General features: G+C 46.6%; 2 protein-coding genes across 14 annotated transcripts in view; one reads left to right on the forward strand and one right to left on the reverse strand.

The window, feature by feature from the left end:
* KCNG3 (potassium voltage-gated channel modifier subfamily G member 3) overlaps nt 1–2,967 on the reverse strand; it is a 63,432-nt gene extending 60,465 nt beyond the window's left edge. For 3 of the 13 annotated variants that reach the window (XM_058683195.1, XM_058683185.1, XM_058683184.1), the window contains exon 1: nt 1,724–2,966. In XM_058683195.1, coding sequence (XP_058539178.1) covers nt 1,724–2,388 — 665 coding nt within the window. In that variant the 5' untranslated portion in view covers nt 2,389–2,966. Of the gene's footprint in view, nt 1–1,723 lie in introns of all 13 variants that reach the window. The other 10 variants (XM_058683192.1, XM_058683194.1, XM_058683196.1 and 7 more) reach the window with 8 other exon arrangements.
* Nucleotides 2,968–2,990: 23 nt separating this feature from the next.
* The window catches only part of MTA3 (metastasis associated 1 family member 3), a 226,089-nt gene continuing 211,659 nt past the window's right edge, over nt 2,991–17,420 (forward strand). The window contains exon 1 of the mRNA XM_058683177.1: nt 2,991–3,989. The gene's annotated coding sequence lies outside the window, so the exon portion shown is untranslated. The remainder of the gene's footprint in view (nt 3,990–17,420) is intronic.

Consider the following 17,420-nt stretch of genomic DNA (forward strand, 5'->3'; position numbering starts at 1 on the left):
TGTTTCCTTTGCTAATGCAGCTTGAACTTTCACTAACCTTAGAATTCCACAATTACTAGTGAATCATTTCAAGGCTCATTGTCTTATGGTTTCCTAAAAGAATCAAGGACATTTATGTATTTAGGTATATAAATTAATTTCATTGTACTGATGAGTACCAAATAAGTAATTCTTATCTGTAAATCAAAAACTCAGAACCTAATACATTACACACAATTAGTCTACTAATGAATTTCCTTTTAACGCATGTATCTTGGATTTCATGCCAAGATATCACTATATCGGTAATGGACTCTGTGGTACTAGGCAATTTTATTTACCTCTTACATTAAAAAACAATCTTCACTCTCCAAAGGAAGACTATTATGTGGAACTAATGCACTGTAACATCAAGGCATATAATACCACCGGAAACATACACATCTCTATCAGGAAAAGATTATCAGGCACAACCTAATTTTAAAAATGAATGAAAGGAGAAAAATAAATAAATAAGGAAATAAATATGAATGGACGAGGCATCTTAAAACAGTGTCAAAGGTAAAACAGAATATACAATCTTGTGTTTGTGCCCCCAAGAGACTGTTTCCCTTCAAAGCCAACTTTACTGTTTATTCCTCCTACCAAATACGCAAAATGAACTCACTAGCTCTAAAAACAGAAGTGTGTTATCTCTATTGAAAGGTAAACATGATCTAAGGAAAGATTAAAATATTTTCCTTTTATCCCAATAAAGTGGAAAAAAAAAAAAAAGATTAGTCCAATAATGTTTCTGGATTTGGGGCGGTTTAAATGTTTCTTCTTTTCCAAGGTAGTGATTTTTTCCCTCCCCACACTGAAGACCCTTCTGAAAGCCACAGTTGTATCTTTGGTACCAAGCAGTGAACAGGTGCTTTGCTAACTACATACTTTGTAGGAAAAGAAGAGAGAAAAGGGCAGACATCCATTATTTAGAGTCTTTTGTTGTTAATCTCTTTGATAATACAATTCCATTAAAGTACATATTATGTAGAGTGTTTAGAATGTGTGGCCAGTGCATAGTAAACCACATTTCACCATAACAATACTTCCATCTTTTCAACCACCAAAAATTGGCAAATAATTCAAACTGCTCTTAGTCCAAGGTTAAATTGTAATGCTAACAATAAAAGTTTAAAGAAATCTAATTAGTTGCTATTTGCTCAAAAGTAAACTAAAAGATGGGAGGCTTGTTTATCTCTACCTGCCCTTCCCCATGCCTAGCGACTCGCCCTCAAGAAGGGAGTGTAGGGGCGCCTAGGTGGCTCAGTCGATTAAGCATCCAACCTCAGCTCGGGTCATGATTTCCCCGTTTGTGAGTTCGAGCCCCACGTCGGGCTCTGTGCTGACAGCCTAGAGGCTGCTTCAGATTCTGTGTCTCCCATTCTCTCCCTCTCCCCCTCTCTCACTCTGTCTTTCAAGGGTAAATACATGTTAAAAGATTTAAAAAAAAAAAAAAAAAAAAAAAGAGGGGAGTCTAGTGTAAGGACCAGAGCCGCCTGGTCCCAGGTAAATAGGGAGTGGGAGTGAGGACAAACCCATCCCCTGCCTGGCCTCGCCTGGGGCCCCGCCTGGGGCCTCGCTGGGCCGGGAACCTAGCCTGGCTCGGCAGCCCGGAGGCAAATAGGACGGAGACGGGACCGACGGACGGGACGGACAGACGCGACAGGACGGACGGGACGGGCAGAGAAGCAGTGCGTCCTACCCGGAGGGCTCCCTCCCAGGGCCGGCGGAGTACCTGCTCCGGTCATCCAGGCTGCGGTTATCGGCCGCCGCGGCGCGCCAGTCGGGCAGTGTGCTGGCGCACAGCACCACCATGGACACGATCACGAACACTACCGACACGCTGGCCAGGATCTGCGCGGCCAGAGACGACGTGGGCTCCTCGAAGGTCCGCCGCATGCGCTCGAGCCAGCGCCTGGAGGGGGCCGCCTCGGCACCGCCCGGTCGCACCTCGTCGCGGCCCAGGGCGCCGGGCTCGTCGGCCGAGTAGAAGGTGTAGGTGTCGGACATGCGGTCGTCGAGGCGGCGCTGGCAGCAGTACTCTAGGTGCGCGCCTTCCAGGCCCCAGTAGATCATCTCGTTGTAAAATGAGAGCTCGCACATCCGCGGCGCGAAGCGCAGCTTTCCGTGGCCGCGCACGTAGAGCAGGATGAAGCCGAAGGCCTCCGAGTGCCGGTCGAAGAAGTACTCGTTGCGTTCGCGGTCGTAGTCGTCGCACACCTCCAGCACGTCGCGCTCAGAGCGGCAGCCGTGCAGCCGGCTCACGCGGCGCAGCGGGAAGTCCTTCAGCAGCTCCCGGGACAGCGAGTACCGGGCGCCGCCCACGTTCAGCACCACCGAGGCCGCCCCGCTGCGCCCGAAGGTCATGGCTGGCCGCCCCGAGGCCCCGAGGCCCGAGGCCGCCGCCGCCCCCCCCCCCCCCCCGGTCGCCGCGCGGGGCCTGCCTGCCGTTGGCCGACGGGGGAGCGCGCCGTCGGGGCCCGCGGGCTGGCCGGCCGGCTCTCGCTGCGGGCTCCGCTCCTGTCCTTCGCCGACCCGGAGACCCCTCGGCTCTAGCCTCCTCCGCGGCCAGGCGTTGCTGCTAGCGACGCTCCCTCGGCGCGGCGGTACCTGCAGGTGGCCGGGGAGTCCCCTCAGGCGTCAGCGCTGCGCCCCGTTGGCTGGGAATGAGACTGTCAGCGCCTGGGGGGGGGGGGGGGTGCCCCCCTGCGAGGCCAGGGTGTCCTTTCAAAGCGGCGGCGCTGTGCCCCCCGTGAGGGGCGCGGGCGGCGGGCGGAGGCACCGGTGCGGGATGGCTTACGGTCCCCGGCGCTCCCTCTGGCCGCGGTTCCGGCAACCGCCCCGCCGCCGTCCAGAGGCGAGGCAAAGTGAGCGGGTTCGGAGGCGGCGGAGAGCCGGCTCCGCGAGGCGGGGGCGGGGCCTCCTCGCGGTTCCCCCTCCTCGCCTCCCGGCTCAGCTCGGCTCACCTCCCTCCACGCGCCGCCCTCCTCTGCCCACCCGCGCCCGCACCTCCTGGGCCCGCTCGGCTGGGATTCCCCGGCGCCCCGCCCTGGACCTCGGGCTCCCCGCCTCGTGACGCCGTCCTCCCCCTCCGCTCCCGCCCTCTGCGGCCAGGAGTGGTCCGCGGGGCGGGGAAGGGAGCAACGGGGAGCCCCGGGGGTGGGGGCGGCTAAGCCCCGCGGCCGGGGTGCCTGCTCCCGCGTGCCACCCGGGGCCATCAGGATGACTTGGGCGGCCCCCTTTTAACCGCTCCCCCCCCCCCCCCCCGCCAAATGGAGGCGGCAGGAGGGTAAGGAGGGGTGAGGACTGGGGTGCAGGATTTGAGGAGCGGGGGCAGACGGCGTTTGGAGAGCTTTTTCCAGAAACTATCCGGAACCCAGCGCAGTTTCTGAGAGCGCCCCAAGGGATTTCTCAAAGAAGGCACCCCAGCAATTGCTTTTCTTGACGACTTGCTTTCCTCTGGCGGCACGGAGACCCGCATACCGCTCTAAAGGCGACCATACACCCCAGCACCCAGGCTCGTTGTCGCCCTCCCGCCTGTCCTCCCGCGGAAGGGAGGGGCCCCACCCCCAGCGTTGTGGGGCGCGGGTCCTAAAAGGGCGCCTACGTGTACCGCTCCTGGACACCCTCTCCCCCCCCCCCCCCAGGACGCTTTCTAGAGTGGAGTGAAAGTCTGAGGAGAATCGCTCTGCCACTGGCAAGAACACAATCTTCCCGTAGCCTTCATCTGCGCCCTCCTTTTCATAATGTCTTGATTTCCCCTGTGCACCCCCGAGCCGGCTGCAGCACTGGCTCTTGGAGCTTGAAGTGCCCTTTAAGGCTCCTCAGAGCGAACTGCCCTGCCTTCTGGTCGAAGCGCAGGGAGTGGGTTCCACTTGGCAGGGATTATTTTAAACTGCTACCTGCAATTCACGCGACATCCGACACCGGTAGCCCAGCCCGCGCGGTGCCCGCCAGAGGCGAAACAGGTGAGTTGTAAGGCAAACTGTTCAATGCAAAACAAATACTGGAATTGAAAATAAGGGTGGGGTAGGGGTGGGGTGGGGTGGGATGCGGTCTTCTGACCGCCGAGTAACCCAGCTGGTTACTGGGAAGTGTTTTACTTTGCCCTTCACTTTTCATAATTTTGTAGGATTGTCCCGTGCCCACTAGAGGTCACCATAAAGAGTCATTTTGCCCTGATTCTAGTGTGGATTCAGCTAAAAAGCAAGACACCTACAAATTCAAGTGCCTATATCCCTCCTCACAAAGTAAAATCCCTCTGGGTGGTTTCTTAAAGAATGGAAATCTCTATATGTTGTTTATCCCTTGACTTGGATAATTTATCTTAAAAGCACTTAATGTGATTAAAAGCTCAAAAACAAGAGTTGTTTGTTTGCAAAGTAGCTACTAAACCAGGAAAACATCCTGAAGGAAATGAGTTTCAAGATAGATGGTTTCAAGAGGTGGTGGTCATGTGCTGGCAGAGAGAAAGAGCAGAAAAGCATTCCAAATAGAATCTCAGATGTAAAGGATTAAAGTCTGTAAAGAAAGCTAATGCATTTGCTTGGCTCAAAGGAAGGGGATCTCAACTGTAGAATTTAGATTTCAAACTCTAAGTAATGGGATGCCTGAATGTTTTAATAACAAAAATGGCTTGATGAAAGCTTCATTCAGGAAGGTTCTTTTGCCCTTCAGTTTATTCTAAGGAGAAGACCATTTCTGCCACCCAGGAATGGGAACCCCAACCCAAATCTTTGTAGATGAGGAAAAGCCAGTTCTTTCTTTTCTTTTCCCTTTTTTTTTTTTTTTTTTCTTTTTTGAGGCAGTGTCAGTTCTGAAAAACACTGAGACCAAGGACTCAGCAAGGCTTGGAAATGGTTTGTTATAGGATATGAGAATGGAGAAAAGTTTGCGGATGTGAGCAGAGAGAAGAACCTGGCTTCATTCCAGCAAGAGCCAATTCCTCAGGGAGTTGTTGAAAATACCTTCTAGAAGCATCACAGCAACAGAACAACTATTTTGTTGATTATTTTCTCCAACGTTACTATATCTATTTCCTGTGTTCTCTATCTAAAATCCCTTTAAAGTCTGTTGACTGAACCAGTTGGAGAAATATCACATTTTAAATTAAATTTGAGCTTAGAAAACAAATTAATCTGATGATAATATAATTTGTGCCTCCTAGGTATATTTTCATAAAATTTCTTAGAGAGGTAGGTTTAAATAATTTCATTTGTTTCAAGAGTAATATGTTTATTTGATTTTAATATCATCAACCACTGCTGCCGCAGCAATACCCAAATCATGTTCTTTTTCTCCCCCCTCAAATCACGTTCTTAAACAAAACAGTAAGATGCAGAAATGATGGGCTTGTCTCAATATAATCCAGTTTAGAAAATATTCTTAAAAACTATGTTCTTAGAATTACTAAAAATTCTATTCCTTTGTACTTTCAAAAGACTACTTTGAGAATCATTTCATCTAAATTCTTTTCGGGATTCTGGATGATATTTAGGGCTTTCATAATATAAATCTTTAGAATGCATTAAAATTTAAAGGCACCAGGCAGAATTTTAGAGTTTGAAAGAACCAAGAGATTGTCTCGTCTCAATTTATCAACCCATTATTTAGGGAGGAGTAACAAGATGTCAGAGATGTGGCTGTAACTTGCCTAACGTTCCCCATAGCAGCATTATGGTCGAGCCCAGGCTGGAACCGAGTTTTCTAGCTCCAAACTCTGGTCACTCGATCTCCAGGGCCTGTCTTCCTGCCACAACCTTCCATCTGATCTCTCCATGCTCCAGTTCTTTCCTTCCTCTGTGAATCCTGTATTATGCCACCAGACAGCTCTTTCTGTTCATTTTGATCAAGCCATTCCCCAGTTCAGAACCTTAAAGGACTATAGATCTGTGGAATTACAAGTTGTCTAATAACGAGTCTGAACTGGTTATTAAGGCCCTCCCTAGATCGAAATTCTGGCTGCACAATTTATTTGCTAAATGATCTGGAACAAATTCTTTGAGCCTCAGTTTTGTCATCCATTGAATGGAGAGAATGGTGGCTTTATCATAGGGTGACGTGAGGATTAAGAGATCATATGAGGGTGTCCTACAGCTCAGGACATGATACTAGAAAATTCACTTTGTGTATGCTTCCACTAGCCCAGTCAAGCCATGCTCACTCTTATTCCTGTGTTCTAAATAAAGACAAATGGATTCATCTAAAAATGTGACCAACCAGGGGTGCCTGGGTGGCTCAGTCGGATAAGCGTCCGACTTCAGCTCAGGTCATGATCTTATGGTTTGTGAGTTTGAGCCTCGCGTGGGGTTGGGCTCTGTGCTGACAGCTCAGAGCCTGGAGCCTGCTTCAGATTCTGTCTCCTTCTCTCTCTGCCCCTCCCCACTTGTGCTCTGTCTCAAAAATAAATAAATGTAAAAAAAATTGTTAAAAAAGGTCAGTTTTTTGAACGGAAACATAGCCTTCCAATGTCTCTAATTTTATATAAAGGAAAGACTCTAATGACTTCACCTACTATGCACAGTTACCCAAGTAGAAGATAAAACTGCAACTTTTAATAAGTTGCCCTCAAAACCGTCCCACCACATGAACCCTGTTCTTTTTTTTTTTTTTTAATGTTTATTTATTTTTGAGAGAGACAGAGCATGAGTAGGGGAAGGGTAGAGAGAGAGGGAGACATAGAATCCGAAGCAGGCTCCAGGCTGTGAGCCATCAGCACAGAGCCCAATGCAGGCTTGAACCCATGAATCATGAAATCACAACCTGAACCGAAGCTGGACACTCAGCTGACTGAGCCACCCAGGCTCCCCGACACAAACCCTGTTCTTAACCCTGTTCTTAAACCCTGTGGTGAGAAGCCACCAGAGGGATTTTCACCCTCACCAGTGTCCTGCCTTATTCTATGCTCCAGGACATTTTATGCTCTTAAATCATAAAGGAACACTATCTTCCTTAAATCTCCAGCTTTGAGAAGATCACTGTGTAATCATTATAAGGGGAGGCATAATTTTACCTCCAGCATTTTAGGGTTTTTGACTGGGCCTAAGAATTAAGCTGGTATAGGACAAATTAATAGAGAAAAGCATACAAATTTAAGTTTTATGTGACCTAGGAGCCCTTGTAAGAAAACAAAGACCCGGGGCACCTGGGGGGCTCACTTGGTTAAGCGTCCAACTTCGGCTCAGGTCATGATCCCATGGTTTGTGAGTTCAAGCCCCGCATCGGGCTCTGTGCTGACAGCTCAGAGCCTGGAGCCTTCTTCAGATTCTGTGTCTCCCTCTCTCTCTCTCTGCCCCTCCCCTGCTCCTGCTCTTGCTCTGTCTCTCAAAAATAAGTAAATGTTTAAAAAAACTTAAAAAAGAAAATGAAGACCCAAGGAAGTAGCAGAACCTAAATGCTTTTTTTTTTTTTTTGAGGGAAAGGGAATCTTAAGCAGACGCCAATGTGTGAAACCCAACGCAGGGCTTGATCTCATGACCACAAAATCATGACCTGAGCAGAAATCAAGAGTTGAACACTTAACTGACTTAATCACCCAGGTGCCCCACTTAAATGCTTTTATATCGGTTGAACAAAGAAAGGCAGTTACGGAGAAGTAACTAAAATATATGGGGAGGCTAAAGGAAGACAAATTGTTTTGACAAAGTCTGCTTGTACAGAACTCTCTCCGCTTCAACTTCTCTCATCCTTGATGATAAAAATGGTACTTAACTCCTAGTATAGGGAAGACATCTTCCATATGGGGGTTTCATCTGCTTTTAGAAAGAAAAGGGGGAAGATCAGAGCACCCTTCTTGTAGCTGATGTTTTTGTAAGTGCTTTTAGCTCAAAGTGATCCTTATGCCAAAGTGGCATATTTTAGAGTGGCATATTCTGCTACCCTTCGGCATTAACAGCAAAAACATTTTTGGTGCCTTTTACTGAATGGCCCTTCTCCTTTATCTTCACCCAACCCTCATTCCTATGCTGCTATGTTGGATGGTGGTATAATGGCCCCTTCTCCCCACTACCACTCCTTGCCCCTTGCTGCTTACAGTAACCGAGAGCCCTTACTGTGTGGCACCACAAGCTCAGCTTTCCACAAAAACCTCTTCCTCTAACCCTCACTTTCCAAATAAGGAAATGAGGCTTCAAGAGGTTGGACTTGCTTAAGGACCCACAGCTGCTAGGAAGCACTAGCCCCAGTACGGAAACCCAAAGTCCATGCAGGATCTCCTGCCTACCATGTTATCTCACCACTGACTCCCCTCTCTACCAAGCATCAAATACCCCTGGGGAGGGAGGAACGATTTTGGTTGATCCAGAGACAAGAATCTGACAAATCTTGAAGGGGGTCATTCCACAAGATAGCTAATCTTCAAAAAGTCACCTTCAGATCCTGAGATATTTAAGCGGGAGAGGATATAATGTCTGATATTTGCTTCAAAATAATCAAGGGAGGGGCGCCTAGGTGGCTCAGTTGGTTAAGCATCTGACCAGCTCAAGTCATGATCTCGTGGTTCATGAGTTCAAGCCCCACATCGGGCTCCGTGCAGATGGCTCACAGCCTGGAGCCTTCTTAGGATTCCGTGTCTCCCCCTCTCTCTGCCCCTTCCCAGCTTGTGCTCTGTCTCTCAAAAATAAATAAACATTAAAAATTTTTTAAGAAAATAAGCAAGAGCAAGTGGATTGAGGACATAGATGAAACATGAGTTTCATGAGTTGATATAACCATGAGTTGATAATTGTTGAAGCTGAGTGATAGAGTTCATGATATTAATCTCTCCCCATTTGTATTTATTTCAAATAGTCCATAATACAAAAATAAAAATAAAAATTTTAAACCTTGAGCTTCATTTTTTTTTTTTATTTTTTTTTTATGTTTATTCATTCTTGAAAGACAGAGACAGAGCACAAGCAGGGGTGGGGCGGAGAGAGAGGGAGACACAGAATCTGAAGCAGGCTCCAGGCTCTGAGCTGTCAGCACAGAGCCCGATGCGGGGCTCGAACTCACGAACTGCAAGATCATGACCTAAGCCGAAGTCGGACGCTCAACCAACTGAGCCACCCAGGTGCCCCGAGCTTCATTTAAGCTTATTTATGAATGTTGACAATTATTCCTTCACACCAGATCAGAATGTACTTCTTCATGATATCTATAATGAAGGGTCCCTCTAATTTCTCTAGAGTATAAAAAAGCTGAACACACATTCGACGATGCCTATTAAAATTTTAAATGCACACACCTAATGGTCCAGCAATTTAAAAAAAAATTTTTTTTTAATGTTTTTATTTATTTTTGAGACAGAGAGAGACAGAGCATGAACAGGGGAGGGGCAGAGAGAGAGGGAGACACAGAATCGGAAGCAGGCTCCAGGCTCTGAGCCGTCACCCCAGAGCCCGACGCGGGGCTCGAACTCACGGACCGCGAGATCGTGACTTGAGCTGAAGTCGGACGCTTAACCGACTGAGCCACCCAGGCGCCCCATGGTCCAGCAATTTTAACGCTAGGAATTTATCCTACAAGTAAATTCACATATTTCATAGAGACGTACATTTAAGGATCATTGCACTGTTTTCAATAGCAAAAGTCTAGAAAGTACCTAAATGTCCATAATTAGGGAACTGTGCTAAGTCCTGTGCTATGGGTTAAATTATGCCTTCTTTATATTAAAGATACATGGATATATTTGGGTGCCTGGGTGTCTCAGTTGGTTGAGAATCCAACTCTTGATTTCAGCTCAGGTCATGACCTCAGGGGTCATGGAATTGAGACCCACATCAGCCTCCACACTGAGCATGGAGCTTGCTTGGGATTCTCTCTCTCTTTCTCCCTCTGCCCCCGTGCTCTGCTCATGCTTGCTCTCTCTCTCAAATAAAAAATAAATTAAATTTTTAAAAATATATGGAGGGGTGCCTGGGTGGCTCAGTCGGCTAAGCGTCTGACTTCAGCTCAGGTCATGATCTCGCAGTCCATGAGTTCGAGCCCCACGTCAGGCTCTGTGCTGACAGCTTAGAGTCTGGAGCCTGTTTCGGATTCTGTGTCTCCCTCTCTCTCTGACCCTCCCCCATCCATGCTGTGTCTCTTTCTCTGTCTCAAAAATAAATAAACGTTTAAAAACAAATACATGGATATGAATATATGATAAGGCTTCTGAAAAGATACATAAAATACAGTTATGGGTAATTGTTTCCTAGTCAAGGGACTGGGAAGGTTAGAGTAAATATGAGACCTACTTTTATTGGTTGTAAACCTTCTGTGTGTTTTTTTCTTTTAACTGAGTTCAAAGATTATGTTTTCAGTTTAAAAAAAAAAAAAGTTCAAAAAAGAAAAATTCTCAGTACATGTCCTCCTACCAAATTCTCTTTTCCCTTGGGCCAGTTCTTGGTGTATCCTGCTTCCTCTGCTCAGTTACATCTGGGACCAGGCACCCACTGCTCCCTCTGCCTGGAACACTCTGACCCAGAGCATTATGCGGCTGCCTCCTTGTTTCTCAAGTCTCAGTTCAAAGGTCACTTCCTTGGAGAGGCCTTCCTGAACACCCATGCTAGTGTATGAGCCTATTTTTTTTATCCCCTTATCACGATTTTAAAAAGAATCATCTTGGGGCGCCTGGGTGGCTCAGTTGGTTAAGCAGCTGACTTCGACTCAGGTCATGATCTCGCAGTCCGTGAGTTCAAGCCCCGCGTCGGGCTCTGTGCTGACAGCTCAGAGCCTGGAGCCTGCTTCCGATTCTGTGTCTCCCTCTCTCTGTCCCTCCCCTGCTCATGCTCTATCTCTCTCTGTCGCAAAAATAAATAAAAACATTAAAAAAAAATTTTTTTTTTTTTTAAAAAGAAATGACCAACTTGAAAAAAACAAGCTCTTTCTGAAAAGCCACTTCAGTTTCGTTAAATGATTGGCATACTGGCAGAGAAGATCTTGGCACTGTTTTCCCCCAGACCTACAGCGTATGCCAGCTTCCTAGCATTAAAAGCACTGCAGAAGCTCTACTCATTTAGCAGGCCCCAACCCTGGGTCAGGCCCCAACCCTGAAGTCCTTACCTAGCAAATGCTTTCATTAGAAAAATTCTTGGAATCAGTTCTATTCGTGTCTGGGTCCCGTCATCCACCTGTACCTGTCCTTGGAGGAAGGACATATTGTGGAAGCAGACTAGAGGCTTCAAGGGAAAAAAACTAGCCATGATTGAATTAAACACTTCAAAATTATTACCAAAAAAATAAATAAAACTGTCCAGAAAGGGTTGGATGTGGATCCAGGAGGTTCTGTGTATCTTGGCTCAGGAACTATAGAAAATATGGAAAGTAATCTAAAAGGCTCTTGCCCTAATGGTAGACTGACATCTCAGAGACCCTACTGGCTGATTGGGTGTTCCAGATCAGCAGGAGAAGCTTTCCAGCAAAGCAGGCTTTGAGCCCAGACAGGAAGGAAGTGGGAGAGCCAAGCAGAGAGAGAGGGATTCCCCCACTTTGCCCCTTACCACATCACAGGGCATATTCAAACAGCCCAAGAAAGGATTCTACACACAAGAAAAATCAAAGACATTTTCAAAATGAATGAAAGTTCCCTGCTGCGTTCTATCCATTCTGCAAAGAAGAGAGCTGCCTTTATCAACATTAATGAACCAAAATTAACTAGTTTAGGAGTCTGCTTTGAAAAACACCTGCTGTTCTTACCCTTCTGTCCCTGTAACAATCTTGTTTCCCTGCCCCACAATCCCAGCCCTCCTCCCCACCCCCACCAATGCCCACTGCTATTATTTCTGCCTCAGAGGAAAGATTGGGGCTGGAGTTGACTGAAACGAAGCTTATGGTATTCCTGGAAATGATCTTCTCGTAGATGCAACCAAAATAGCATTGGCTGCACACTTAATAATTGATACACTCTTCAACAGCGATTGCATTTTTCGCTAAGGTACAGGATTTAAAATACAGACTGGTTTTCTCCAGTTCTTAACCCGAGATAAAATCATCCAGCTCTGGTTTGTGTGATCCCACACCCTTCTACGGCAAAACCCCAGCCTCTGTTTTCCCTGAGATACATGTCCAACGGGTTAGCAAAAAGTATGCTTTTAGTGGAAAGCTGAGAAATGCAGCAATCTGGAAGATTTACAGTTTTTAAAGGAGGTCTGGAGCAGATGCAATTATGTCGGTATAAGCCTCACTAAGGCCTGGGTCGGAGAACAGAGCCAATGGCTCAGCAAAAAATGCTCAACTGAGTGCTGGCTGTAATGCCACATGGCTAAGTGGCATCAGATCCTCTCTTCAGATAGGACCTTCCTATGCCTGAGAGGGACCTTGCCCTCTGCTTAACATTTGTTAGTACCGTCGGGCTTCCAAGGAGGATTTTTTTCCTTTCCAGAGGAAAGTAATCACAAATAAAAAATCTTTGTAGCAAAGGAACACCGAGAAGCTTTTTATACCCTTTCACTAGCTTCTATTGTGATGGATGAAACTGCAAGAACAATTAGAGTAAATGTCAGTGTAAATCTCCAAAGAAAGAAGAAAATAGGCTTACCAAGTTCCCTTTGCCAATGCCAAGGCATTCTCTTCTCTCGATGTAGTCTGTATTTAACTTAGATGGTGTCAAGGGATCAGCAGCAAACGCTCAATGACTATACCAGTGGGCTATCTCAGTAGCAACAGATACTTCACGGAAAGGGAGAAATTGTGAATATCACTCCCATTGAATCAGCATTAGTCAGGACTTTCCATTTATAGTTCGCTGTGATTTCCCCCTAGTGACCAAGTCAAGAGTGATATTTATATACCGTATAGATTAAACATTGCTAAGACATCCCCTCACTTATAGGACCCTTATGGAAACCAGTTTGAATGGTGCCACTCAATCCATTCTCCCAAACTGAAAATGCAAGGTATACAAGTAACCCTGCCACTTCATTTGAGTCCGTCACCATGGGATCCTCTAGAGGAATGTTCACTCTTGTCCTCACTTCTAACCTGCTAAATAATCAACTAGGCACATAGGAGAGGCTGGCATCTCCGGTTACCCCTTCAGGGGGCAGCCCATTGTATCTCTGCCTTAGCAAGTGCCTTGTTGGACGTTTCGGGTATTTTTTAGATGTTGAACTATAGTGATTCATATTGCAAAAACCAATTAGGGTCAGAAGGACTTTAAGGAACAAAATGAGAACAACTTGGAATACTTGCCATCATTGAGCTTCAGCAGGTCAATCTTCTCAGTTTCACACATATCCTTGGAACTGAACATTTCAGGAGCTAAAAGAAGAACCTGCCTGAGGGCCACGAGGACGCCTAGAAAGGAAAGACCAGTGACCACACCCAGGAAAAGGGATGGGTTCTAAGTTACGAAGAAAGTGGCCTCCAGAGACCACATTGTCAACGGGAACACTACACTTAAAGCTATCACGGGACATAGCTCCATGGAAGAGTATAACCAGACTTATCAAGACCTGCTGGAAAGACATTTGGAAAGTTAGGCCCAGCTGATTTGAAGTCCAAGCAATGAGACCTGGAATCAATAAGCTGGGAATCAAGGAGACTCAGAAGGCCAGAGAAGCACACAGGTCACCAGGCATCCCAGGCTGGTCTGAGAGGCAAATGGAAGCTCATTCTCAGGAAGGCCAGGGAAAGATCTCAGACTCCCATCAGACCAGCAATACTGGCCCTCCTCCTCCCCCTCAGGTTGAGAGATAGAAATGAGGGCTCAAAGAATCCCAGGCCTGTAATAAGGAAAGTTGGGAAGATCATGGTTATCTCAGGACAAGAAAACTGTGCTGCTAGCTCACCATTTTTATGCTGTTTGTACAAAATCTATACTTTCATGTTTTCATCTGTGTGCGTATGTGTGTGTGTGTGTGTGTGTTTATTTTAAAAGCTCTTTCTGTAAAAGCTCAGTTTGTGTTTATTAAACCGAAGGGAAAGGGATTTGGGTTTCAGGGCAATAGCCACAGAGATAAATTTTAAAAAACACCATAAATATTGCTCCCTTTTCCTTTGATCCAGGCTTTTTATTAAGCAAAAAAAAAAAAAAAAAAAAAAAGGACACATCTCCATGAAACTCAGTGGACCCTGGTTTAGGGTCCCAACTCAACCCAGGTCCCTGGGTATCCAGCTGACTGCCTTTCTCCTCCCCCTCCAATGGGTTTACAAAATTCTAATTATCTTACTTTACTTATTTTTTAAACGTTTATTCATTTTTGAGAGACAGAGACAGAGCATGAGCAGGGGAGGGGCAAAGAGAAAGGGAGACACAGAATCCAAAGCAGGCTCCAGGCTCTGAGCTGTCAGCACAGAGCCCGACGCGGGGCTCAATCTCACAGACCGCGAGATCATGACCTGAGCTGAAGTCAGACGCTTAACCGACTGAACCACCCAGGCACCCCCAGATCTTGGTTTCTAATGCTACTCTCCAAAAAAGGAACTCAAAAACACCGCAATGATGGCAGTATGTCAAAGCAACAGACAAGTCAACAAGAAGGGCTTCCAATGGTGAAAGCTAGTACAATTTGAACAAAATGGTCAACATCACCAATGATACCTTGTGAATAGTAAGTACCCCTTGAAATGAGGTGATGAGAATGACACATTATCTCTGGTCTTCTTCCCCAAAACCTTTCCCAAACTGGCTCTTCTTCTGCTTGGCCTTTCTACCCTAATGTCCCAGCTTCCCGGCTCCAACCTCAAGTCCTTGACTTTGATAAATACCTCACTCCTTTGTCCTGACATCTCCTAGAACTGACAAACCTCTATTGGCGTTCCGTCTTTGACACTTCTGTGGTAGACAGCCTGTAAGATGACCCCCAGTGATTTCTTGGATAGTCTCCTCCTCTAGAGTACAGACTGGAGCTAGTAACTCACTTCTAATCAATAAAACACAGCAAAGGTGATACAATGATATATTCAAGATTCGTTTACAAAAAGACTGCAGCTTCCATCTTGGGTGTTCTCTCTTGTTCTCTCTCATTTGCTCACTCTGAGGAGGGAAGCCAGCTGCCATGGTGTGAGCTGCTCTACAGAGAGGCCCATATGGCAAGGAGACGATGTGCCTGGTCAACAAATAGAGAGGACCCAAGGCCTACCAACAGCCACAGGAGTGAACTTGGAGGCCGATCCTACCCTAGTTGAGCCTTGTGATGACTGCTGCCTCAGCCAGCAAACTGACCGCAACCTTGTGAGAGATCCTGAACAAGAGACACCCAGATAAGCTGTGGCCAGATGCCTGACAACAGAAACTGAGATAATAAATGTTGTTTTATACTGCTACGTTTTGGGGTAATTTGTCACACAGCAATAGATAACCAGTATACCTCTCAAACCCTTGTACCACCTTCATGGGTAACTCAAACTGGGTGAGCCCAACGTCACACTTAGAAACCAGATATCATTATGCAGGGCCATGAATGAGAGTTCAAAAGGAATGAGTGGCACCCAAGAGTAGGCAGAACCTGGGGTGCCTGGATGGCTTATTCGGAAGAACATGCAACTCTTGATCTTGGGGTTGTGAGTTTGAGCCCCATGATGGGTATAGAGATTACTTAAAATAAGGGGCCCTTGGGTAACTCAGTCGATTAAGCCCAACTTCAGCTCGGGTCATGATCTCGCTGTTTATGAGTTTGAGCCCCTCCGTCAGGCTTTCTGCTGTCAGCACAGTGCCCGCTTCAGACCATCTGTAGACCTCACTCTCTGCCCCTCCCCTGCTCGCATGCACACACACGCGCTCTGTCTCTCTCTCAAAAATAAATACTAAAATATAAAATTAAATTAAAAATGTAGGCAGAACACTTTCCTTTTCATTAATTCAAGCCAGTTTGGGAAGCCTTTTGTCAGACTGGCTAATCTAGGCTGGCTAGTTGCCAGATAATTGTATCTGATTCCTTCTAAGGCAGCTGAGCCAAGCTGTCCAAGTTCCTCATGCAAATAGATAATTTACTAATCTTTCCAGCTGTGTGATAGAGGCTGACTGAGCAGTCTTCCTAATTTTAAACCCGACTGGGGAGACCGAGAGATAGTTAACAACATGCTCCCTTCCTAACTTCGACATGCTGTAGGATCATGAGGTTACTCCCGGCAGAATATAAGATATCTGTGTCTCGAATTTGTGGGAAGCGTATAGTCAGGGCACAGTGGCATCTCCAGGAAGGTTGGGGCAGATGACTTGTGGCTCTTGGTATGGGGCTTGCTCTGGAATAATGTTGTTCCAGTAGTCAGCCCCTCTGGAATAAGACACATAAGCCAACTGCTTAGCAGAACTGGAGGCCCCGTGCTTCTAGAAGGCTCAGGGAAGAGCAAGAAGCCAAGGTATAGTCTTAATGGTAGAACAGAGATTAGACTGAGCTTCCATTCATCCCTCAGGTCCAAGCACAGGCAGAAGAAGGCAGAAGATCCATGTCCCCCTGAAACACGTAGACCCACGCTTATGGTGGGAGGTCATCAGACCCTCAAGGTACCTGCCAGAGTCTCCTGGAAAATTTGCAAAGCATGAAAGTAACAAACTGGGACCCTGCCAAGATTACCACTGCCTAGTGTGTGTTCCAAGCTCTACACATTTTCAAAACCACTTCCAAGGCTCAGCTACTTTGAATAGCTTGTCCTATTCTTTGGCTGCTGTATCCCCACCTAACGAACTGAAGCTTGTGAGGCTTCCTGAACTAAGGTGTGGTCAGGCATTTGGATAATAATTCATGGGACAATTTTCCCTTCTCTGGAAATGTTCTCAGGCTGGTGACCAGGGTTCTTGTCTGTGTTTTTCCTCCCAGCTCCTGGCTAGGGCTGACTGAGAGGGAATGACAGCTGGCCCGGCCTGGGACAGCCACATTCTCTTGCTGGTGGATCTGGAGCATTCAATGAATCAATAACAACCAAGCCTCAGTGTTGGGAGCTGAATCCAGAATATTGCCCTACAGAAAATGTCCATGAACCAGCTGCCGAGGCCCCTGTAGCTGTGCCATTTCCCGTTCTTTCTGAGACTTTGTACTGAGCTCCTTTTTGTCAATTCTAGGAGTCACCCAGAGAAGCTTTCCACTCACCTCTCAATAATATTTTCTTGCAACTAAAAGAAGCTTAACTAACACAAACTTCAACGTATATTTATTAGCAACATCTATGTGTAGTTACTGTGCTAGATACTGGGAATTGAAGATGCAAAGATGAAATTTTTTAAGGATTTTATTTTTATGTAATCTCCATACCCAACATAGAGCTCAAACTCACAACCCTGAGATCAAGTCACATGCTGTACTGACTGAGCCAGCCAGGTGCCCCATAAAGACGAATTAAAAAAAAAATTTTTTTAACGTTTATTCATTTTTTGATAGAGACAGAGCGTGAGTGGGGGAGGGGTGGAGAGAGAAGGAGACACAGAATCCGAAGCAAGCTCCAGGCTCTGAACTGACCGCACAGAGCCCGACACAGGGCTCGAACTCATGGACTGAGAGATC

This window comes from Neofelis nebulosa, chromosome 9 (genome assembly GCF_028018385.1).
Source record: "Neofelis nebulosa isolate mNeoNeb1 chromosome 9, mNeoNeb1.pri, whole genome shotgun sequence".
Lineage (NCBI taxonomy): Eukaryota > Metazoa > Chordata > Mammalia > Carnivora > Felidae > Neofelis > Neofelis nebulosa.